The sequence below is a fragment of the Cololabis saira genome, chromosome 7 (genome assembly GCF_033807715.1).
Source record: "Cololabis saira isolate AMF1-May2022 chromosome 7, fColSai1.1, whole genome shotgun sequence".
Classification (NCBI taxonomy): Eukaryota; Metazoa; Chordata; class Actinopteri; order Beloniformes; family Belonidae; genus Cololabis; species Cololabis saira.
Window position 1 is genome coordinate 34,097,513 of NC_084593.1, and position 21,995 is coordinate 34,119,507.

Here is a 21,995-nt window from a genome sequence, read left to right on the forward strand (position 1 = left end):
TTCACATCCTGCAATTTTGGAGAGGAAAAAACCCAACAACAACAAAAAAACACCATCAAAATGACCGTGTCTGTTAGAAATATTGTGCTGACTTTGCACTCAGCAGAAATGTTGTCTGGACTGATAAGCCTTGGTTTCGGCTAAGGCATTTGAAAACATGACAGCACGGATCCATCCTGCATGAGTCAACAGTCTGGGCCGGTGTACTGCTCATATGAGAACGCAGACAAACACAAGGTTAGTCAAAACTGACTGAGTGGAAGCAGTTACTCTTATCTTATCTTATCTTATTACTCTTACGCTTATATTTGGGACTCGGCATGTGATTTCTCAACTTTAACTTTACTGAAAGTAATGGACAGAATGAATGGACTTCCACTTTAATCAGGAGAATTAAGAAGAGATCAATAAGACTGTAAAATAAGTGTCAGGAGTGGCGATGCTATACGACATAAATGATAAACACATTTGATGTGATTATAATAATAATGATAATAATAATAATGGTAAGGTTAATCTCTCCAGTGACCTGCAGTGGAGTGTTGTGACAGCAGGGATGATGATTGGACCAGTGGAGGAGAATTGATGCCACAGAGAAATCTCCTCAACATGACAAACCATCCCACAATGAATGCTAATCTTCAGACAAACCCGCACCCGAGCATTGATTTCTTTTTCCCCCTGTAATGAGATTGTCTCTCATGATTCATGTTTGCCTGTACGGAGAAATTTAATTAGCATATTTCCATGTGCTTGCGGTCGTAGGGACAGATTTCTGATCAGACCCATCACAGTTAACCAGCCATTTACAAGTGTCCCTCTGAAGAAGAGAGGGAATACATAACTAATTCAGCTCTGAGTTGCACCAAATCATAATAATCCCAGAGTAGATACACAAGGAAACACTCTCCATATGGTTCAAGAGTCTTTACTATTTTTTATTACCCAATTTAAAAGGTGATTTAACTGAGGCCCATTTTAATGACGGCCATTGCTTTCATTATACCGAGCTAGAGGGCACATTAACAAACACAAGCCTCTAAATGTTGGAAATATGGGACAACACCTAAAACATCAGTAAAAATGACATGGATAACTGAGAAAAATGACCCTTGAAACTGTAAATTGTTTACAAGATCAAATAGGGTGTATCAAACTGTGTACCACAGTCATGTAGAAGGGAATTAATCAGTATTAGATGGAGTTAGGCGGGGAAATGTGCCCCATCATGAGCAATACATTTGACAAATGAGTTTAATAGCATAAGTGGGTACAACTGATGATTTAGCTTTCTGAATTAGCTCTGAGACGTCAGGGTTCATTACTTAACCTGGTACTGAATAACCATCGTCCAGGCGCTTGAGTTTTTCTGTTTCGTGCAGCTTTTTGCCGGATCCCCTGAATTAACAGTAAAAGGTGGAGAAGAAAAACATCTCAACTTGCTGGAGGAGATTCTCTTTCAGGATTCGTGCTGAGATAAGACTCTTGATGGGGCTAGATCTCATCACTTTCAGATAAAGTTATTTTCACATGAATTTTCTGTCCTGGCTATGTCTCACATTATGACACCGGGTATAAAAAGTTGAATTCTCTTTTTGGTCTTTTATACTTTAATTTTTAAGGTTTGGCTTTAAAAGGTCTGTTAGGCATTTTTTTTTCTAAATACAAAGGATAGAAAAAATTGTTGAAACATTTATGCACATGAAAAAGAGATAAAAAGTAGTACACATGATTAACACATGATTGATGAAAATATTTTTCTTTAAAAATGAGGCCCTTGTGACATAATGAAAGCTAAGTAAACGATTAAATTATCATTTTAAGTAGACACTTAAAACTTGAAATCTCTCATCTGAACTTTTTTCGGGGACAATTATGAATAAATGAATAAATGAGTCCCAGTTAAAAACAAAACAAAACAACTGACTACAACACAACAAACAGCTTCATTTAATAAGTTCTGGGGAGGAAAATGAGAATGAGGACTCCGGAGTAGGAAATGAAGACAGAAATAATCTGCTGCACTGTTCTCAGCCTTTTCTTGCGGTTTCTATGTCACGGAGATGCCTACAAAGAAACTATTTTGGGATATCTGAGGAGATTAAAACAAGGATTTAAACCAGGATGATTTATTGGGCCATTTTCTCAACCAGAAACTAAATATTCCAGTTGCGTTTCAGCCTTTTTGCTCTCTGATGATTTATTTCTTTAATTTCTTTTATTGGGTTTAATCTTCTTGAATGGCCTGAACTAATATGCCTTTGATGAAAGTGGAGATTAGGACGTGTTCTCTTTCAGACATTAACCCTCAGATGATCTCTGATACCAAAACAAACAGCCCAGCTGCCCCGTCTGTGCCCTGAGAAAACCAGCGTTTTCTTCCCACTGACCTGCACTATTGGTGTGTTTTTCAGGTTCTCCAGTCCTTCCTTCAGGGTCTGGACTTGTGTCTGCAGCTGCTGTTTGTCCTCAATGCTCTTTTGCAATTCATCGTCCCGTTGCTTCACTTCTTCCCTCATTTTCAACAGTTGCTGCATCAAAACAAAGTGAAAACATTAAGCCCCTGGTGTTGCTGCGATCACCGACCGCACTTCAGCTGCTGTAAAAGTGGAACAACAATCAGCCATGTGCTGCATTATTATTTTGCAGGTTACTCCCACCAGCGTAATTAGACCTTTAGCTTGGTGCAAAATGAAAAAAACAAACAAAAAAACAACAATAAGACTTGAATAGCATATTTATGAACACTTTTCAGGGAGAAAAAATATGAACGTATTCAATCATGGTTCTGTTTTCCTGTGAGTGGATGAGAGAAGTCATTTGCCAAATTCTTTGCTTGTCAAGAGCCAGAAATTACAAATTGCAGTCATTATGGTCAACAAGCAGGATGAAAACAGTAACATAAATCTGGGTTTCATACAGAGCTCCAAACAAACTGAGTGATAAAAAAAAGAAATAAAAAAAAAGAAAAGAATGGAAAGCGAAAACTTTAGAAGCACCATTTTTAATGCATCAACAGTGTCTTCGTGAATACTTCAATAAAACCTAAAGAAATTATATGGAAATGTGTAGTTGGCAGAAATGACCACGCTTATATTTGATTTTAAAGGAAAAACGTCTCAGGCAGCCACAAAATATAGCCTTGCGAAAAAGGTGTAAATCCCTAAATCTCTAAATGCGGATCAATTCCTTAACAATACAAACAGCCCAGTATTTCTGTAGCCTACATTTTCAGTCATTAAATGGTAAACGACAGCTGACTGCTCTGCTCTGACCGCCCCAGCTACCAGAACATCTATCAATAATGCCATTAAAGTGCAATAAATAGTGAGCTGAGCTACACGTTGACTCAGTTAACTGACTGACAAATCAGTGTCACTTTCATTTATCTGCACGCACCACATCTCAGTCAGAAATGACTGGACAAAGCTGTTTTTTTCACTTTAATTAAAAATATGGCCCTACGGATGTAGGTATTTCATGAAAATTGTCTCTTCTGAAATAGGGCTAGTATCTTTTTCCACCGGTACAGAACGTACCGGACCAATCACAAAGGGGAAGGGTAAAGTCCAAGAGCAAATGCTCAAAAACAGCAAAATGAATGCAGAATTGCTAAATCCATCAGAGTCTTTACTGGAAACCTGACAGATGTTTTCACCAGCATTACCACTCCACCGACCACAACCTAGATATCTTTTGTTGATCCTAGTCTGGTTGATGCTCCGCCTTCATCACATGCTTCATTTCTCTGATTGGTTTTATTGCTGGTGTACAGAGGCAATTTTCTTCTGCGTCTGCTGCCACTGCCCTCTGGAAATGAAAGTCGAATCCACAACAACCGGATCAATTCTGCTTTTGTTTTCCATTCGATCTCCTCTGAAGACGGATTAGCTGATTCCTGCTTTTCAAGCGCTGCTGGTAGACACTCTGCAGTTCACTAGGGGAATCTGTTCCTGCAGGTGTTTGGCTGCACGAGTGTCTCATGCTCTAAATGTGTGGTCTAGCGAGTATCGTTGGACCAAAGGGTCAGTCAACAAGTCCACAGGTGAAATTACTGTGAGAAGTTGGAATGACAGGAATCTGCTCACTGATACGACACAGGTAAACGTCAGTCAATGCAGTAGGTGTTGTTATGGCGACAGCAGGCTCTTTTTTACTGCTCTCCCGACCCATGCATAAGAACCAGTGTACAGAGACGCCTGAGAGATCTACATTTGCTTAGGAATCATCCTCATTGACGCGAGCGGTTACAGTTAACTCTGACATTTTCTTGCAGATGTAAGAGGCTGCAGTGACAACACGTGAGAGGTGTTCAATTTCCATGTCTCCCAGCTCATTTAATATGCTCAGCTTATCTTTTCACGGGCCCACAATGTCAGACTTAAGCTGGAAAAGTAATTACTGTCTGCAAGCAGAAGTGAACAGCAAAGCCTTGATGGATTCCCCAGATTCTTAATGACTCAAGTTCTTCTTTATCATCTTAAAGGGACATTGGAAGGCTTGGGATGAGGCAGTCCAACGCTCTGGGTACCTAGCAGCCCAGAGATCTTTATCATTACAGTCAACGAGCTTTTCATCATGTGCAGCAGATGCCCTTTAACCTGTTGACACTGAGGGTTTGACACATTTATCTTTTAATTGTGTGCAATTCACCAAATGAGACTCCCGGCCAAGGTGCTGCTTTCAGGAATGAACTTGAAATCTCCGTAAAAAGACACGCTGTGTAACGTCAATTGTCTAGAATAACAGAAGATATCAAATGTGTGCTTTATTGTGTTTTTAATGTCAAAAAGGTCTTTTCTACTTTCAGGTTACTTGCTTGCATTAACCCAGAGACACACATGTCCCGTGATCAGTCTTAATATTACATTCAGGATCCAGTTTGATTAACTCAGGAAATCAGTGTCTTGATGTCTTGATTGATGACGATTTCTCACCATCACTTCTTCTTGACAGGATTCTACTCTGTAATTTATCTTCTTCCTTTAATCTGCAGTAAATGTGGAAATACTACACCTTTGCTGCTCCGGATAGATGCACTTTTCCCTTTATTTCCCTGAGAGCATGTAGATTTTAATCAAAGCGCAGGGTCATAAATAAAGCGCCGTCAAGGTTTTAATCTCGCACGGTAAATTCAGTGGGATCCCTTTATCCAACAAAAGAACCTGGTGCATCGTTGCGGATGAAGCTCAGTGATCTGCATGCCTTTGTGCGTGTGTGTTTGGGAAACGTTACCTTCTGCATGCCTTGGAGAGCCTGCTGTAAGAAGCTGAGCTGCTGGGAGTGAGTGTTGTCCTCCTCGCTCCTCATTGGTTGGTTCTTGCCTTGCTCCTGCTTCAGCAGCTCCACCTCGTTTCTGTAGCCGTCCAGCTGGCAGCGCAGGGAGTCGTTCTCCTCCCGTAAAGCTTCGGCTTGAGAAACAGCTACGTACATGAAACACAGATTATGGTCTCAGTTAACTGAATTAACGAGCAGCTTCTAATGTCGTCTTCAGGTGCTTTTGACGGACCTGGCCACGTATGAGAGTACACTTATGTCAACAAAACAGCACAGCATTTACAGTTGTGCTCATCAGTGTAAAAGTGAGGGGACATTAAACTACTGTACACTAAATCCTCAAACTCAGAATAACACAAATCGGTTTGATAGATGTCCGTCAAAAACCTCAGTAGAATACGATCAGAAAAAGATTCAGACACTTCAAACACTCCCAGCTGTAGGGTATCAATGATAGTATATCATAAATCAAATATTGATCATTTTTGAGATTAGAAATGAAAGCTAACCGAGTATGTTGGAGATGTTCAGTTAATTCAGTTGCCTTAATGCATTTTCAGGAACTCTGCTTAACAGTCAGGACCTGCACTGGGTTTGAAAGCAACCAAACCATCAAGTCTTCGACTTAAATTTGAGCCCACGCACGACTCAGCCTGAATCACAATGCGACTGCAGTGGTGAAAAGACACAGCGTCAATCTCTGAAATACTGCTTTCAGACACAAGACCATTTTTAAAACTAAGATCAGCTTTCAACATGGCAGAAGGAGAAAATGTGATAATCACTCAGACAGCTGACATTCAGATTTAGATTTAAACAACTTTATTAAGCCAAAGAATGAAAAACCATCCATAGTTTACCACTACTATAAACTCCCAAACCTACTTCAGTGTGGGAACAGAGGTTGGTAGAAGACAGCAAAGTTAAATAATATACAACAGAAGCAATGATTTAAGAGAACCATCATTAAAAATACAATTTATAATAACAACTGTCTGCGTATAATAGCCCGGTGGCAGAAATAAAAGACTTGGAGTATTGATTAGTTCTCCTCGGAGGTACATCCAGACTCATTGTGCTAAATGGGATATTTAAGAGCATTTAGTCTGTTCTGAAGCAGACTTGCTGCTCCGTCACCTTCCTGTCCCTTCAGTCCTAATTCTAGGTCCAAACTGCTCACAAAGCTGCAGCTACAGTTTCATCAACGATGATATAACTCCACATCAGCATCATCAATACTCAGAGAAATGACTCCCATTGGCTCAAGCAAGCAGCAGTTCCTGGATCTTATTGTCATTCTAGTTTCATGTCTTCTGCTTTTTACAATTTTGTTGCGTTTCTGAATGAGTCCTCTCATAAAATGTTATTATTTGTGTTATCATTTCTTTGAGGTCACATCATCACGTCAAAGCTCATACTCTACGTTTTAAGAGTTACCACCAATTCAAGGAGAGTAGTGGGGTGTGATCCGTGCCCACAAGGTTTCGGATCGGTTCTTACAATCTCACATCACCAGTAAAGCTAGAGGATCATTGTTGATCCTATATTTACTCCATGACAGATAATAATAAAAAAAACAACCTTGGGTATACTGAGAATGACTTAAAGCTTTAATAACACCATATTGTTTTCCTAAAAGCTGCCTGATAGACATCTGACCTGACCTATTGACCGGAGCGGCTTTACTATGACACCTCTTCAGCACCACGGATGTCCAGTATTATCAGCTCCTAACACTGCTGCAAAGTTTGAGAGGAAGCTGTCTGAGAAAAAGCAATAAACGAACTTAAAAGGAGATAAGGCCCATCCCGTGTGTGTGAACGGGGCTGTTAGGTGATGTGTCGTGTTCATGAGTGCTGCCAGCAGTCTCTCATGAAGGACCATTGCAGTGGTAATGAACTCTTGCTGGGTGAGTGTGCGTCCACACTGGGTTTCAATGTACTGCTCTGGAAGCAGAATGGAGGTCCGAGGTGAGAAGGGTATTGATCTGGAAGCCTCATCAGCTTGGCGTGAGGAGATGTCAACCGCTTGGCCAGATTCTGTTACAGAACAGGGAGTGCTATCGACCTACAGTTACCTGCGAGGCTGAAGGCACTCACGCGTCTTCAGGGTTTCAGTCACGCACATCTGCCAGGCCTGAACTTTCTGCAGCTGCACTGATAACACAGGGGGGTTTTATGGGATGGGATGGCTGGCGTCTTGACATGTGCAACACTCAGCCGGTTGACACAAATACCAAGATGTGTCACTTTTACACCTCTGCAGGTACAGCAGCATCGAGCAAAATGGCAAGTTTTTAATAAGGCTATTGTCTCAAGTTAAATAGCACTGCTGCAAAAGAGAGGCAGCTTGGCCGATTAATGCATTTACGCATATTTACAAGCCAGTTAAAGATGTAGTTACTGTATATGAGCAAAGGGAGGTGACTCATTAAAAGTTAGGAAAAACAAAGAAAGGATATATTTATCGAGGTATGAAACACAGGATGACAGATGACCGTACATGTTGTCCTGCTGGTTGTGAGATTGTAAATAGTTTCTATTAAGCTTCAGCAAACTCAAAAAGTCAGCTGAAGTTTAAATTCAGCATCAGCTCAGTAAAGTGTGACGGTGTCAGGATCCCCACGTACTGAGCATGTTTTTTTGTTTTTTGTTTGCCATTCATGCAGAGTTGTATGATGGCTGTCAGACGCTCGGGGCAATTGTCACTGCCTTGTCCGTCAAACAACCGTCTCCCTCGCTAATTTCACAATCAGCACGTTCTCCCTCTGGAGACCTGGACTGGTATGTGTCCCGTCAAGATGAGGGAAGTGTTGAACTGTGTAGAACGGTCATGCATATGCATACCCGAGTCCTCGGAGTCCTTGCTGTTAGGGTTGTCCTCCATATCATCATCAGACATCTCCATCTCTTCCTCTCTCCTGATGCCCATCAGCTGCTCGTTGTGCATATTTCTGATCTCCTGCAAAACACACAGAACATGGGAGGAGTGAAGACTCCAGGGCTTTTACAGCCGAGCGGTCGCCGAGGTAGAAGGAGAACAAACGCAACATCAGCATGAGCGATGAGGAATACGTTTAACATAACAGCACGGGACGGACAACCGTCACCTCCTGGACCTACGTTCCTCCTCCGGCAAGAGATGAAGCAAATGAGGCAGCGCAAAGTGACATCGCCATCATGTTTTCTATTCACTAACATTTGTAAAGAAAAACACCACATTCAGGCAGAAATGAACACGGCTGTGGATAAAATAAGTATATCCCTTGAAAGTTGTTGACCTCTTTTTTTGTCCAAATATAATTCAAACACGAAACTTACGGATATAGATATAAAAGGTTCCTGAGCGGAACTGAAAAGGCGGCGCTTTCGGTTTTATTGTTTTACCACTGCATTTTTGGACACTCACAGTTTACACTTCCAGCACTGCATGTACATGAGTGTTTGAAAAGCATGAAAGGGAAATAAAGACGGGCTGAAAACTATTTCTAAAAAGCTGAAGTCCCCCGGATCCGCTCAAAAGTAAATAAACCAATCAATCATATATCAGCATCAACCAAAGCAGGTAGTCTTCACCCACAGACACAATCAGAAACACACACGGCAGATAAAAGCTCTTATAAACGGGGGAAGCTGCTGTCAGATTTAGCCCCAGCGCTGCCTGCTCCTCCACATTCCCCTTTTTCTTGCCAGAAAATGTCACTGAATAAATAATTAGACTGAGAGTCAATCTGGGATCCCTTTTGATGATGAAAACCGGAATTTACTCACCTGGTTTATATGATCAATGTGAGAAGAGACATTTCTGAGTTGAAACTGAACCCAACTAAATGTTGTGGCACCCTCGTCTCTGGCTCCAAGCAGCTTTTTGACACTGAAAGTACATTTTTATGGTCTCTGACTGTCAAACAGAGTGTGTGTTTATTATTATTACCTCCTTTTAGAAAATCCAAACTGCCATATTTCTACAGATAGGGCGCTCCCAGAAACAAAAGACAAAGAGCTGCTTTAAAGTTGGTGAAGAAACTCAATCAGGTGAAACACATATGAAACAAAAAAAGAAAACCAAACAAAGCTGGAAGCGAAAGTATATTGGCTTTAAACTATTTGCATAAGAAAGAAATCAGCACGTCAATCCCACAGAGGACAATTATGTTGAACTCAGTTTAGAACAATTCTGATTGCTATGAATGTGAACAAATGTGTAACTTAGCAGGTACCGTTCTCTGTTTTTAGAGCTATTCTCTGAAACAGCTGCATTTTGCAGCAAAAATTATACCAAACAGAGAGAACGAACAAAAAAAAAACAAAGAAAGAAGACTCTGGTGTGTTTGGAAGAACTGCATTTGTAGAAAGTGATATCTGTGTTCATCACTTCACAGGAGCTCTTTTGCATACAGGTAGTCATTAAATTGTTTCTTCTTTTCTTTTTTTCTAAGAAATAAAAAAGGGGAATGGGAGGTTTCTACTGGAAAGAGACTCAAAGCACACCTAGAGGAGGTGGCTGGGGTGATGTAGATCCACCTGAAGCCTGCTCAGGCTGCTGCCCCTGTTGACCCCCAACATGCATAAGTGCAAGTTAAAAGATGGATGGATGACTGATTTTTTAAATGCTGAGTCACTTTGCAAGGACTTAACTTTACTATTAACTGCAGGTAAACTTTCCTTAGACTAAGAGGAAGAGGCTGGCGAAGGCTGAACCAGCGTGAACACTGCTTGTTTCTCACTGCGAGACACACAACATTATGAGCATCTGTAAATAAAAGTCTATTCCCCTCACCATCATTAAGTGTGAACCAGGCGGGAAAAGCAAAAAATGACAGAATCGGTTTGAATTAGATTGTTGTTTTAGAAGATATTTACCCTTGAAAAACATTTCTGGTGTTTGGATGTAACTGACTTATGCAAATGTAGTCTTTACATATTCCCTGATATTTGCTGCTTGGACGAAGCAACTTCACAAATACCCTTTTACAAAACATAATAGTGCTTAAAACACCTTGATACAGTATATGGTGCATATACATTTATGTAAGAGAGTGATTCCCCCGACGGTACATCCCTAAGAAGCCATGGACGTCACTCAAGTGGTCTTTGCTGAAGTATATTCATATAAACATGTGTCATCTATCCTCCAGCTCACTCATCCAGCGTGAGCCATAAGAGTTTCACAAAAGCATCATCAAGCACAATTTCTAAGACAGCTATTGTGGGTGAGTAATACTTTAAGCTGACTAAATGTGAGCGTGAGAACTTGGCTGTCCGACACCTACCTTTGAAAAAGAGAGAGGCTTTTGTACAAGATGACGGCTGCTTCTGCCGTGTCATATCCTGTTACCGTCCATGCACAGCTTAAGAAGGTACATTACTTTCTAAATCAGTAGTTTACCGTTTCAGATACACTTACCAATCAACATGTTTCAGATACACTTACCAAGCAACATAAGACCTTAAACTGTCCATTAGACCCAGGACTGCAACACATCTCCAGACTCTTTACAACATACAACCACCACTGTCCCAAATCAACGTTCCATTTGCCAGTGAAAGAAAATTAAAAAAACAATTTTGACAAAAAGAAACGTGAAAATACATATGTTTTCAGGTCTCAAGATGTGTCTCCTCATTATTAACTTAAATAACAAATATATTGGTGCGAGGGAGGGGAGGGGGGTAACAGATTTACCTGCGTACGGGACACCAAACTCATCCAGACACTTGTATTCCTTTAGTGGGAAGGACCAGGATGGAGGGAGGGGAGGAGGACGGGGGCAGGGGTTTTAACCTCTGGCTCTTCAGTATTATTATTATTTATTACCACCACTTCCTATTCCATTTCATAAAAATAGAGCTTTAGCATGAGGCATATATGGATCCAAGATGCATGTGATCAGCAGAATGAAATCAAAGTGTACCAACCTCTGCTTGCTTGCGCCACATGTCCAGGTTCTTGCGCTGAGCTTTGGAGAAATGGTCCCATGCCTTTTGTTTGGAAGCGGCTTGGAATACAGACACAATCTGTTCAACTGTGGCGGGACGCAGGGAAGGACCAGAGACCATCCAGACAGAGACGGAGACAGAAAGACAGAGGGCAGGTGGGAAGGAGCAGAGGAGTGACAAAGTGGAGTCAAACTAGGGATGTAAAGAACTCCGTGTGTCTTTGCGTGTGTGCAAGTGTGTGTTTCTCCTTACCAGCGGACACCACCGCATCGTCGTTGGGTAGGTCGGACAGAGTTTCCACACTTTAACACGTCAATAAATCATACATTCATTCAGCTAATTTACATTATCTAAGATAAACTGGTATCAAGCAGAGCAAAGCTTTGCTTCTGCTTTATTGTTGGTTTACACTGCGTGCCGGCGTAAATGACTGTTTTCAGACGGAGACAGCTTAGCTCCACAGCTGCTGGTTGACACCTCAGAGTGAACCAAAGAAGCTACAGAGTTACAGATTAATGAGATTATGGAATCTGGTGTGGCCATTCCCCCGTGCCTTGAGACTCTGTCCTCTTACCTGCACTGCGGACACTGTTTGCACCATCTTAAATATCTCAAATGGAGCAAATTATGCATGTTTGAATATTTGAACTAAGGCCCAATCCCAATAATCCCCCTACTTTCTTTCACTAGCCCTACTTTCAATCATTTGAAATCTTCCCAGGGGCCTGTCTCAATACTCCCACTACCCCTACTTTCAGCACCACCCCTAAAAAGGAAGCTGAGAGCCAAAAGCTGTTTTAATTTCAGCTGTAGCGCCATTAATATGCCACTTTATTAAGTTTTAATATTTTTTCAGGCGTAAAAGTAACCGTTAAGATCCCCAACCTGGGCTCAGTTTATCCAAATAACGTCTGTTAAGAAATTTGATCTGATGTTTTCGGAGATGAGAAGAGCAGCAGCAGTAGCTCACGTACAGACGTGATCGCCGGGTCAACCTGCGCCGTCGTCCCGGGGAGAAACCTGCAGCACTGTGGAGAATTACCACTGGCTGAAATAAATCATTTAGGAAGATAAAATTTTATGCAGAAACTAACTCAAAATATTGATTTTATTCACTAAAAAATAAGAAATGTCCGCCATGGTTTTTTTTGGGGATTTAGTCCGCAAATGACGACAAAAAGCATTCTGGGAAATTTTGTCCCTAGATCAAACTAGCATCCGAACTACACTACTTTTCTTCACTACCCCTAGGTGGAAAGAGGAATTGGGACACCACTCCCCTCACGGGAAAGCGCAAAATTTAGGGGTAGGGATGAAAACGAGGGGTAGTGGGAGTATTGGAACAGGCCCTAACTACCAAGTCAAAACAATGAGTTTAACGTTACTTGGTTTATTTAGGGCCACCACAGTCTGAAAAAATTTAATCTGTGACATCACAGACCCCGAGAGGAGGACTAACTAATTTCACATCTTGCATCACCTGCTCTGAAGCAGGTTGTGCAGGAGGACAAAGGTTCAGCAGCAAACTCCAACCCCTCCAACCAGCTGCTATCAAGAGAAGTGTAGCAACATGGTTGAAAAGGGTGCTGTTGTACTGCATCTCTGTCATATTTTGACCAATTTTAAGGTCTCAGAAAACAGATTTTTGTCAATTTTAAGCCCAGATGTCTTTTGTTACTCATTTTCACTGCAAGTCAGATGTATCAGATTCCCGGTCCTCCCCCGCTGATAGCTGTACTGCTGAGTCTTAACCAAGACTCGCCCTTACTGCAGCAATTCAATGTTTGTGATGATTTCACCCCGTGCAGGTGCTACTTTTCTATTAAAAGAAAAAGTAAGTACATTTCAAGCCTAGCTACTTAAACCCTCTGCACAGTTGAAAGTAGAGTCAGATACCGCATAGAAACTTAAGCCTGGACTCAGCTAAGTGAGCTTCTTTGGGTCAAACTGTCTGATTAAAACAAAAACCTTCATCTCCAAGGTCCTCACTGATCCAACTTGTGCTGTGATTTTCTCTGGGTAAGCTTTTATCTTCGCTGATGTGCATTCACAAATAAGTTCCCTATTCAGCTATCTAAACCCTATTGTGGGTGGTGGAGAAACGTGTGTTTCTGAGGTCCTAATGTGTGCACACGAAAGTCAATGAGATCCCTGCTAAGTGCACCTGTGTGTGTTCACAGATTGCTGAGTGACAGCACAGTTCAGAGATCAATATCATCTTCCCAGCACCCTGTTTATATCAATTTATATCGCATGCAATTATATTTATATTACAGCATTGCTCCAACTTTACACACTGTTTAAAAAGCACAGGTAGAAATGCTTCATCACAAGGATGATGGACCACAGATTCAATTCTTCGCATTCCCACTCAGGTGTATTACACATACATTGTACAATATATGCTAAACCAGACACCACTTGGGATCAAATGTTTCTGTGACATGGGTGAACTTACTCTCTAAATGATAAATCACATACATATACCCACCTGGACGGCAAGAGCATACATAAACTGTGCTTATTATGCCAGGGAGCTGTACCCGGGTCAGACCTGTAAAACCTCCTGTGTGAGCCCAATTTCTCCGTTGCAGGATATAAATAACCAAAAGGACAGAAAAAGGATGGGCCAACACGAGGAAGGCAGGTCCACAGCAGGTTGGTTTGTGCAAAGAAATACACGGCCAGCTGAGAGGTCAACATCTTTTACTGATCTAATTAACAATTTGTGGAACAACAGGTGACGAGTGACTTCAAGGACGCTGAGGTGTGATGTAACATTTATACGGTGGGGTACGTGGTGAGAAAGTGCCGCAGGGTGTGGTGTGAAGCAGCAGCTGCAGAGCCAAGGCTGTCAGTGGCTCCTGCAGGAGAAAGACGCTTCGCCCTTGGCCATCCAAGAGCTTAAACCAACTTGTTGGGCTACTTACAGTTTTCATGTGAAGGCAAACTTAATAATCATCCACTCCAGATGTCTCTTCTTGCAACGGAAATGATACAGTAATCCCATCTTTACCGCCTCAACAGCAACGTGGTTAAGAGAACCAGGAGGCAACTTTAACTTACCATCAACACCTCAAATTCCATGAAGATATGTTGGCTTTTGTGACTTTTACATACAAACCTTTATATGTTTTAGTGGAAAAGTGCACACAAACACAATACACTAGGTTGTGAACAATACCGTATTTAAATCTGAGTACTTTTCAGTGCTGCAGGCTCAAGAGTCTTGATTTGGGGGGAAAAAGAAAAGAAAAAAGACACAGAAATGATTTGGCTCATCTCTTCCCCATCCTCTTCTATCCATGCACATGTAGTGAACAAGTAGTGCTGCCGTTGTTACTTTACTCTAATCTAAACTTTATTAGCAGAACCGGGACTGCATGTTGCATCATGCATCCGGATCCGTGGTCAGTTTGACCCGGGAGGACTCACATTGAACCAGGATCCCATGCAGAGCCGTCTTGAACTTTTCTTTGGCCTCCTCCATCTCCTTCTCGTGCTGACTCTTCTCAGTCATCAGCTGGCGGATGTGGCTGTTGGAAGACTGGATCATGGAGTAGAAGTTGTTGGCGTTCCTGCGGTTGACTTCCCCTCGCTCCAGCCAGGTCAAGAGCACGTGCACCGCTTCTGGAAACTTGCCCTCCTCTGTGAGGTGAGGACACGGCGAAAAACAAAGTCAGGAAAACACTCTTGCCTCTGCTCATGTCATCAAAGGTTGCACAAGCAAGCAATATTGAAAAATACTGTGAAAAAACACGCCATTTTGTACTTTGTACTTTTTGTACAAGGCTGTTTTTACACCTTGTGTATTAGTTATCTCAGGTAAAATAAAGATGTCATGTTGTCTTCTATTCCAGATCTGAAGATCACATAGTAACATTCTTATTGAGGGAAAAACGGACCAAAAGGAGGTTTAGTGAGCAAGATGAGGTACAATCGATGTAAGGCGCTTTGGATAAAAGCGTCTGCTAAATGACAGTAGTAGGAGTAAAAACGTGTTCAAATTTGTATAAAAAAATTACAAATGGAATTTTAAACCCTCGATGCCCATTTTGAAATGTTAATTATACATCAAATTGAAAACACCTCTTATTTTGTGTTTTTTATTATTAAGAATTATTTTGTATCTTTGTATCTGGTAATAATAGTTATAATAGTTCTACATGTTTTAATTGTTTTTATATTCATTCTGTTTTTCAGTTTGCTTGATAACTTCAGTTTCGCTTTAGTTAGTTTAAACAAGGAAACCAGGAGTCTTAGCTTTGAAAAATTGGTTTGGTTTAACTTTTTAAGGCATTGAGATACTGACAAAAACAAGAAGGATGAAATAATCCTATCAGCAATACCATACTGAACAATAATCCTTTATTGTTCCTTCAAGTAATTTGAAAACCCCCCCCGAAAAAACAAGGTACAAAACAAAAATGAAAAAGTCACTTCCATTAGTTAATTTCGATTTGTTAGTTTAAGTTCTTATTTGGTTTTTGTTTCATAAAACCTTCGTTTTTATTTCTTTTTTAGTTAACAGCATTATTTTTTTCACTGTTAGTTTAAGTCCTAGTTTTGTTAATTAATAATAACTCTGGTGCAGCGGTCTCAGAGGGGTTTCTTTAAAATCAGGCATCAAGGGGTTAAATGACAACTGTGGAACGATATCTTTGATAACATGACATCATAATGGACCACAATGGAAGCCAAAGAGCATAAAACCCATGTGAAGGGTGAAACTGAGCTTGGAAAGACACAGCCATCAGTAAAACGTTCAAGAAAAAATAAACTAAAATCTGAAGTAAAATCTGAGATTGTTAGAAACAGCAGCCAAATGTAATCAGGAATTATTGTTTTGACAAAAATCAGCCCAGTGTTGGAGTTGTTTTCACCAAGGGCTGGGAAAGGTGATCTGGGAAAGACACAGGCAGACGTTAGAGAGGCTGAAAGACAAAGCCATGTTGCTATCAGGCAACGGTGACTGAGACCTGGAAGTGCCACTGCTCATTAGTGAAACAAGTTTACTGAGCCAGAAAGCCATCAGAACGCTGAAAGCAGGGAAACGGGGAGAAAGGGGAGCGAAGGAGGGAAAATGGAACAAGGATGAGCAGAGAGGAGGAGGGCCGAGATAAGAACAGAGCATGTGCTGAGGGCAGAGTGCAGTTATATACTGTATCTTTTGAGGAAATAAAACCCAGTGTGTTTGAAGATCAGAATCACGAGCTGCAGCTCAGGGCTCTTCCAGATCTGCACTTGGTTCCTCAACATTCGCACCCATTTAAAGAGGACCTATTATGAAAAACATGTTTTTTCTTTTTCTTTAACATATATAAAGTGGTCTCCCCTCAGCCTGCCAACTCAGAGAAGGAGGAAAGCAACCAAATTCTGCAGTGTCTGTACAGCCGCCCGGATGAGGTTAGAGACTGAGAAGATAAAGACATGGCTGAGAGGCTGAATTTCTAATTTATTTAGCAAAAACAATCAAAAGCTTGTTTTTAAGACATTCAAGGCCTGTTTAAAATAGGTATTAGATGCCATAATAGGTCCCCTTTAAACTACTTTTGTTCATTAAGATCCATGTTATGTGTATTGTCCCAGCTATAATGCAATGAAGGAAAATACTTTTCTTACTCAGTCTTTTATGTTTTCTATCTCATTGTCTGAGCTTCACGAGTTGCCAGCATTTATATTAACCTTTGATCTTGTCTCCCAGCTGGCCGCACTCGTGCTCAGAGTAGTGGACAATCGGCGGAGGGGATGGCGGCCGGAGGAGATCCTCCTCTATCTTGCGTCTGTGACGCTCCTCTCTGGCCAACATCCGCTGGTAGCACTCCCACTCGTACAGGTCGTCTCTGGCCTGGGCGAAGTCCACGTGAAGTCGACCTGTGTCCTTTTTGTCCGTGCTGGAGCCTAAACGAATTCGATATCCTGGGGAAAGATAGATGTTTTAAGTTTACTTCGAAAAAAAAAATACACAGATGTCTGCAACACAAAGGTGTTTCCAGTGCAGTTTTGCAAATTACTATTTATATTTTATCATTATTTTGTTTGATTTTTGAACCAATAAAAAAATTCCAAATTGCACAATTTTCTAGGATAATAGAAATGTACTTAAAGATCACATTTTCATTGTTTTCCAGATGCTTTAATATGCAGCAGCAAATGTTTCTGGAGACCCCAAAAAAGCTTTATCAAGACAGACAACATCAAAAACAGAAACTATAGTCTAGCTAATTTCCCACCAATGACTTAAACAGTGTACTTTCATAACTTTAAAATGAGAAAGTAAAATGATTCAGTCTTGTGTGCCACTTTTACATTTACCAAAAACAGATAGAAACATTGTTTCTATCTTTGTTTTCTATTTGGATATTTTAAACGTTTGCAAAGGGATGTGTCTGTTTAAAAAAGACTGCATTTTCATATAAGAGAGCTGTTTGGCTTCATACCACTACACTGCAAAAAGCTATTCTAGGAAAGTAAAAAAAGCCTAATTTCAGGAAAAAGAGAAGAATAATTTAAGGTTATTTTGCTGGTGTTAAGGATTCTAGACAAAAACATTTTTCTCACCCCACTGGCAAAGATATTTTTGCTGAAAATGATACGATTTTGACTAGATTTGTGTGCTATTAGAATTATTTCTGTTTTTGCAGTGTACTTGCTTGGTAGCAGCTCGATCACAGCTTCAAACATTTTTCACTCACTCAAGAGTTCAGAGTTGATCTGACAGAAGACAATAGAATAGAATAAAATAGAACCTGCATATTGCCTTACATTTTCCATACTGTTACTTTGAGCAATGCACATACACAATAAATTAATTAGGAACACTGTGATTTGTGTGGCAGCAGATGAAAAAATAAGTACTTAAGGCATGAATAAGATTGACCAGAATCGCAACATATTGTGGCAAAAAAAGGAGCTGAAGACTAAAAAGATACTCAAATTAGCTGTTGTGAACTTCTCTTTGTGCCACACTTCACTATTACACAGCGATAACAACTACAAAGTTAAAGACTGTTTGTTGGGATACACCTGACTGTCCAGGTCTGTCTTGGCATCTTCATTTTTCTCCAAATGTTTTAAATATTTATTGCAGCTACAGGTTTGTGTCCAACAGAGAGTCTGCATTATGTTGTCAAAACACCACAGAGACTTAGGGAAGCCAATTACTTCTCTAGTGACACAAAGACCACAACATCCCTCATTAACCCCCCGTTTCCCCTCCATTTCACTCTTATCCTCACTTCATCCTCCTTATTAAATCTCCTCTAGTGGTTTGTTTCTGACTGAACTGAAATCTTTCGCATTTTGTGATTTAATTGGTCATAAAGTGTGCCCAGAGAGTGTTTGGATACAGAGAAGAGTGAGTGGGCAGAGAGTGGAGGATGCCAACACAAACAGGAAAAGAAATGAGCAGTTCAGGGGTTCCTGCTTCGGCCTGCTCTCTGGGCTTCAGGCACTCAATCTACCGCCGCTTCAATATTTCATATGAGGAGATGTGGCTGTTGTTTGCACAGGCTGTGTGTGTGTGTGTGTGTGTGTGTGTGTGTGTGTGTGTGTGTGTGTGTGTGTGTGTGTGTGTGTGTGTGTGTGTGTGTGTGTGTGTGTTATTATTTATGGGGAAACTAGACAGCTCTGTCATCACTCTAATGCATGAACCTCTGCTTCCACATCTCACTGTAAACACCGAGCTTGCTGAAATCAAGAGATCTCTCATTCAAACGTATTCTTCCACGCCCACACACATATCCATCTACAAATTCAATGGTGGAAATAATACTGAAATGACTTGTGATATTAACAGATTTTTTTGTTTTCAATGATGAATGTTTTGGCATCAATTTGTACAGAGATCAATGATTTCTGGTTTCCGCAAGCTTCAGCTTGAATAAAGGTTAGATAAAAACACACAAGCTGTTTTGTGTTTGTAGGGATGCTTTTTGAAAACTTAGAAGCCTTTTATCTGTTTTGTTTCCTGATTTTATTACTTGTGGTTTTGGTTCAGTGACTTAAAAGATAAACAGAGTTCAGATTGGGCAAAATCTTTGTGTGTTTTCTGATCGGAATTTCCATTTGAAAACATTCTTATAATGACCTCCATGACAAAGAAACGCCATAAACAATTTAGGATTCATCTTTGTGAGTTACTGTCAGGTGGAATCATCTCAGCTTTGATTTTGGAGAAATCTTATTTCTTGAATGTGGACAGTTATAAGTAATACAATCTCTGTGATGAGGCTCAGCAAGAGTTGCTTCTCAGAAAAAAGCATACAAAAGCTTCAAAAGCTTTATCATTATGGGATAAAAAAGGAACAAGGAACCACTAAAGCTGATATTCATTCAACAGTTAAAGCAACCTGTGGGCTGTACAACAATTAGTCTGAGTCTCCACCTTTCACTCAGTCAGTGACACACCGACAAAATGACACTAAATCACTGAAATACTGTAAAACGCCATGACAGCTAGGGTTGTAAAGAGGTGAAAACTAAATGAATAGGAACAAACGTTGTAAGATTCCGCCATGGCTGAAATACTTTACATAAGATGCTGCACAAATTAGTAAAAAGGGAGGAGATGAAAAGATGAGCTGTCTGATAACAGGAATCTGGCTCACAGAAGTCTGAAGAAACATCCCAGTAATGGGGCAGATAACTGCTTTAATAGTCAATGATGATGTTAGCGAGTTTCCATTTACCATATTTCCATTTATTACATCTGATTTATTGGTGAGAAAGTTACTGTGTAAGCACATTTGACTTGAGGGGGCGTGGCTTCAATAGTCCCGGTGTTTTGTGCATTATGATGCTACACATCATCTACACCTGTGATGGAGGAATGCACCACATCTATGTCTCCTATTGTAGAGTAACCTGCAGTATTGGAAATGTTCAGTTTATTCCCTCCAATTCCCACATTTACTGTTAATTCCCACAGAAAGTTTGAAACTGAAAAATCCTGGAGTTTTCCAGTCCTAATGACAACTTACCTGACAGGAAGAGGGCCTTGTCCACTGTGAACTCCTCAGCAAATCTGATGTGGCAGAAGTTCTTTTTGCTTTTGCGTATTGCAGTGATTTCGCCACATTGTCCAAAGACTTCCACGATGGTTTGCTCGTTGGCGTTCTCCGGCAGACCCCCAACAAACACAGTTTTACATCCTGGTGGGCGGTCTCTGGTGGCTGGAGGGGGAAGGTCTGTTCAGGGCGAAAATGAGGATGAAGAGTTACTCAGAGTCCAAATCATCATCCATACATCCTTTAGCTACATCTGCTTTATTTTGAGGAATTCAGCCCCCTTGTCTTTGATCTGCAGGTGGAAACCAGAGCACCGAGCAGAGCCGACCAGTAGGTCTGAAACTCTGGTTGCATTTTGAAGTCTTTCAGTTTTAATGTGTCTACATAAATATAAAACACACGACTTAGAAACAACTCAGCTGAGAGAAACTTGAAATTATGCTTGTTGAGAAACTGAAAACAGCAGGGACAAAAGCTATAATTTTTTTGGTTCTGCATTTAAAAAAACAAGAGGATCAAGTTGGACATCCTGTCTATTTTACTAAAGAAGAAATCAACCACGCTCTACATGTAAGCACAGGAACAATCACAGCACCAGTGGTTCGTTATCCGAACAGAAAATTTAAAACAGAAAACCAACCGAAATAGGAGCCAACCAGCAGCACTGGTATTTTACAGGTGCAAAAACTGTTCAATTTGTTTGAAAAGTGAAATACAACCAAAGGGAAACAGAGTCTGACACCCATGAAAAGACCAAACCCTAAAAAAAAACACCAATCCCCAAAGATTGATCCAGAAAGACTATGCATACAGCACAATGTACACGACACAAATGCAACCAAAACCAAACACCCTCTACAGGGAGATTGAGGTCGCTTCACAACAGAGATAGATCTTGCAAAACCATCTCATGCACAGTGAAACCTGGTTTTCTGTCTTACAAATGACTAAAATGTAATGCAAATATCATAATGATGCAGAGCAATATGCTCAGATTAGTTTTTGGCACAATTCAAAAACCAAAGCATTCCAGCCATAAAAATGAAATCCTTTTGGCCGCCGAGCGTTTGCAGGTCCTGTCATGTGGAAGGTCTCCTGCGCTGCAGAAATCCCTTCCTCAACACAGATGAATGTTGACTGATCTAATCTCCAATAGATCGAGCTCCTCATCCATGATGAATGTGATTAGTGGGGTCTGTGAGGAGTGAACTGATTCATCAGTGGAACGCTGAGGATGCTGCTCATCTACGTGTCTGAGAAAAACCTTGCATGTCTGGTCATCGTTGTCGCTGAAGTCAGAGACTGTCTTTAATTCTGCTTCATACCTTGAGGATACAACAAGGAACATGGGGGCCGAGTGGAATTATTTTGACGTCTATAGCTCTTTTTTTATGCAAGTGAAATCAAGATTCAAACATTTATTAGCAGTATGTTGACTGCAGATATTCAGTTTTTGCATCATATTCTCCCTCTTTGAAGTCATCCTTCAAAAGAGAAATCACACTGTCAGACAATTATTTACACACTGCTCTTGCATCCAAAAGAAAAAAATAAATAAAAAAAAAGTGATATGAAAGTATATTCACAATATGGAACATTTCTAACTGCCTTAACGGTATTATTTCATTTAAATTCATGTATAGTTCCGATTTCCAAAGCTGGTGCTGCTATTTTAGCTTCATTACTCAAGTTATATTATTATTATTAATCAGATTTTGGGAACTACATCCGAGAGATCTGGATTTTTCCAGATCTAGGCGGTCCTGGGAAC

At 40.6% G+C, this 21,995-nt stretch overlaps 1 protein-coding gene across 4 annotated transcripts in view; it reads right to left on the reverse strand.

Annotated features, from left to right (window-relative positions):
* enox2 (ecto-NOX disulfide-thiol exchanger 2) overlaps window positions 1–21,995 on the reverse strand; it is a 184,467-nt gene that overhangs the window by 13,221 nt on the left and 149,251 nt on the right. For all 4 annotated transcript variants that reach the window (XM_061725726.1, XM_061725725.1, XM_061725728.1 and 1 more), the window contains 7 exons: window positions 20,198–20,404; window positions 16,902–17,135; window positions 14,652–14,864; window positions 11,196–11,302; window positions 8,124–8,238; window positions 5,236–5,423; window positions 2,391–2,531 (listed from right to left, as the gene is read on the reverse strand). In XM_061725726.1, the coding sequence (XP_061581710.1) occupies window positions 2,391–2,531; window positions 5,236–5,423; window positions 8,124–8,238; window positions 11,196–11,302; window positions 14,652–14,864; window positions 16,902–17,135; window positions 20,198–20,404 (1,205 nt within the window). The remainder of the gene's footprint in view (window positions 1–2,390; window positions 2,532–5,235; window positions 5,424–8,123; window positions 8,239–11,195; window positions 11,303–14,651; window positions 14,865–16,901; window positions 17,136–20,197; window positions 20,405–21,995) is intronic.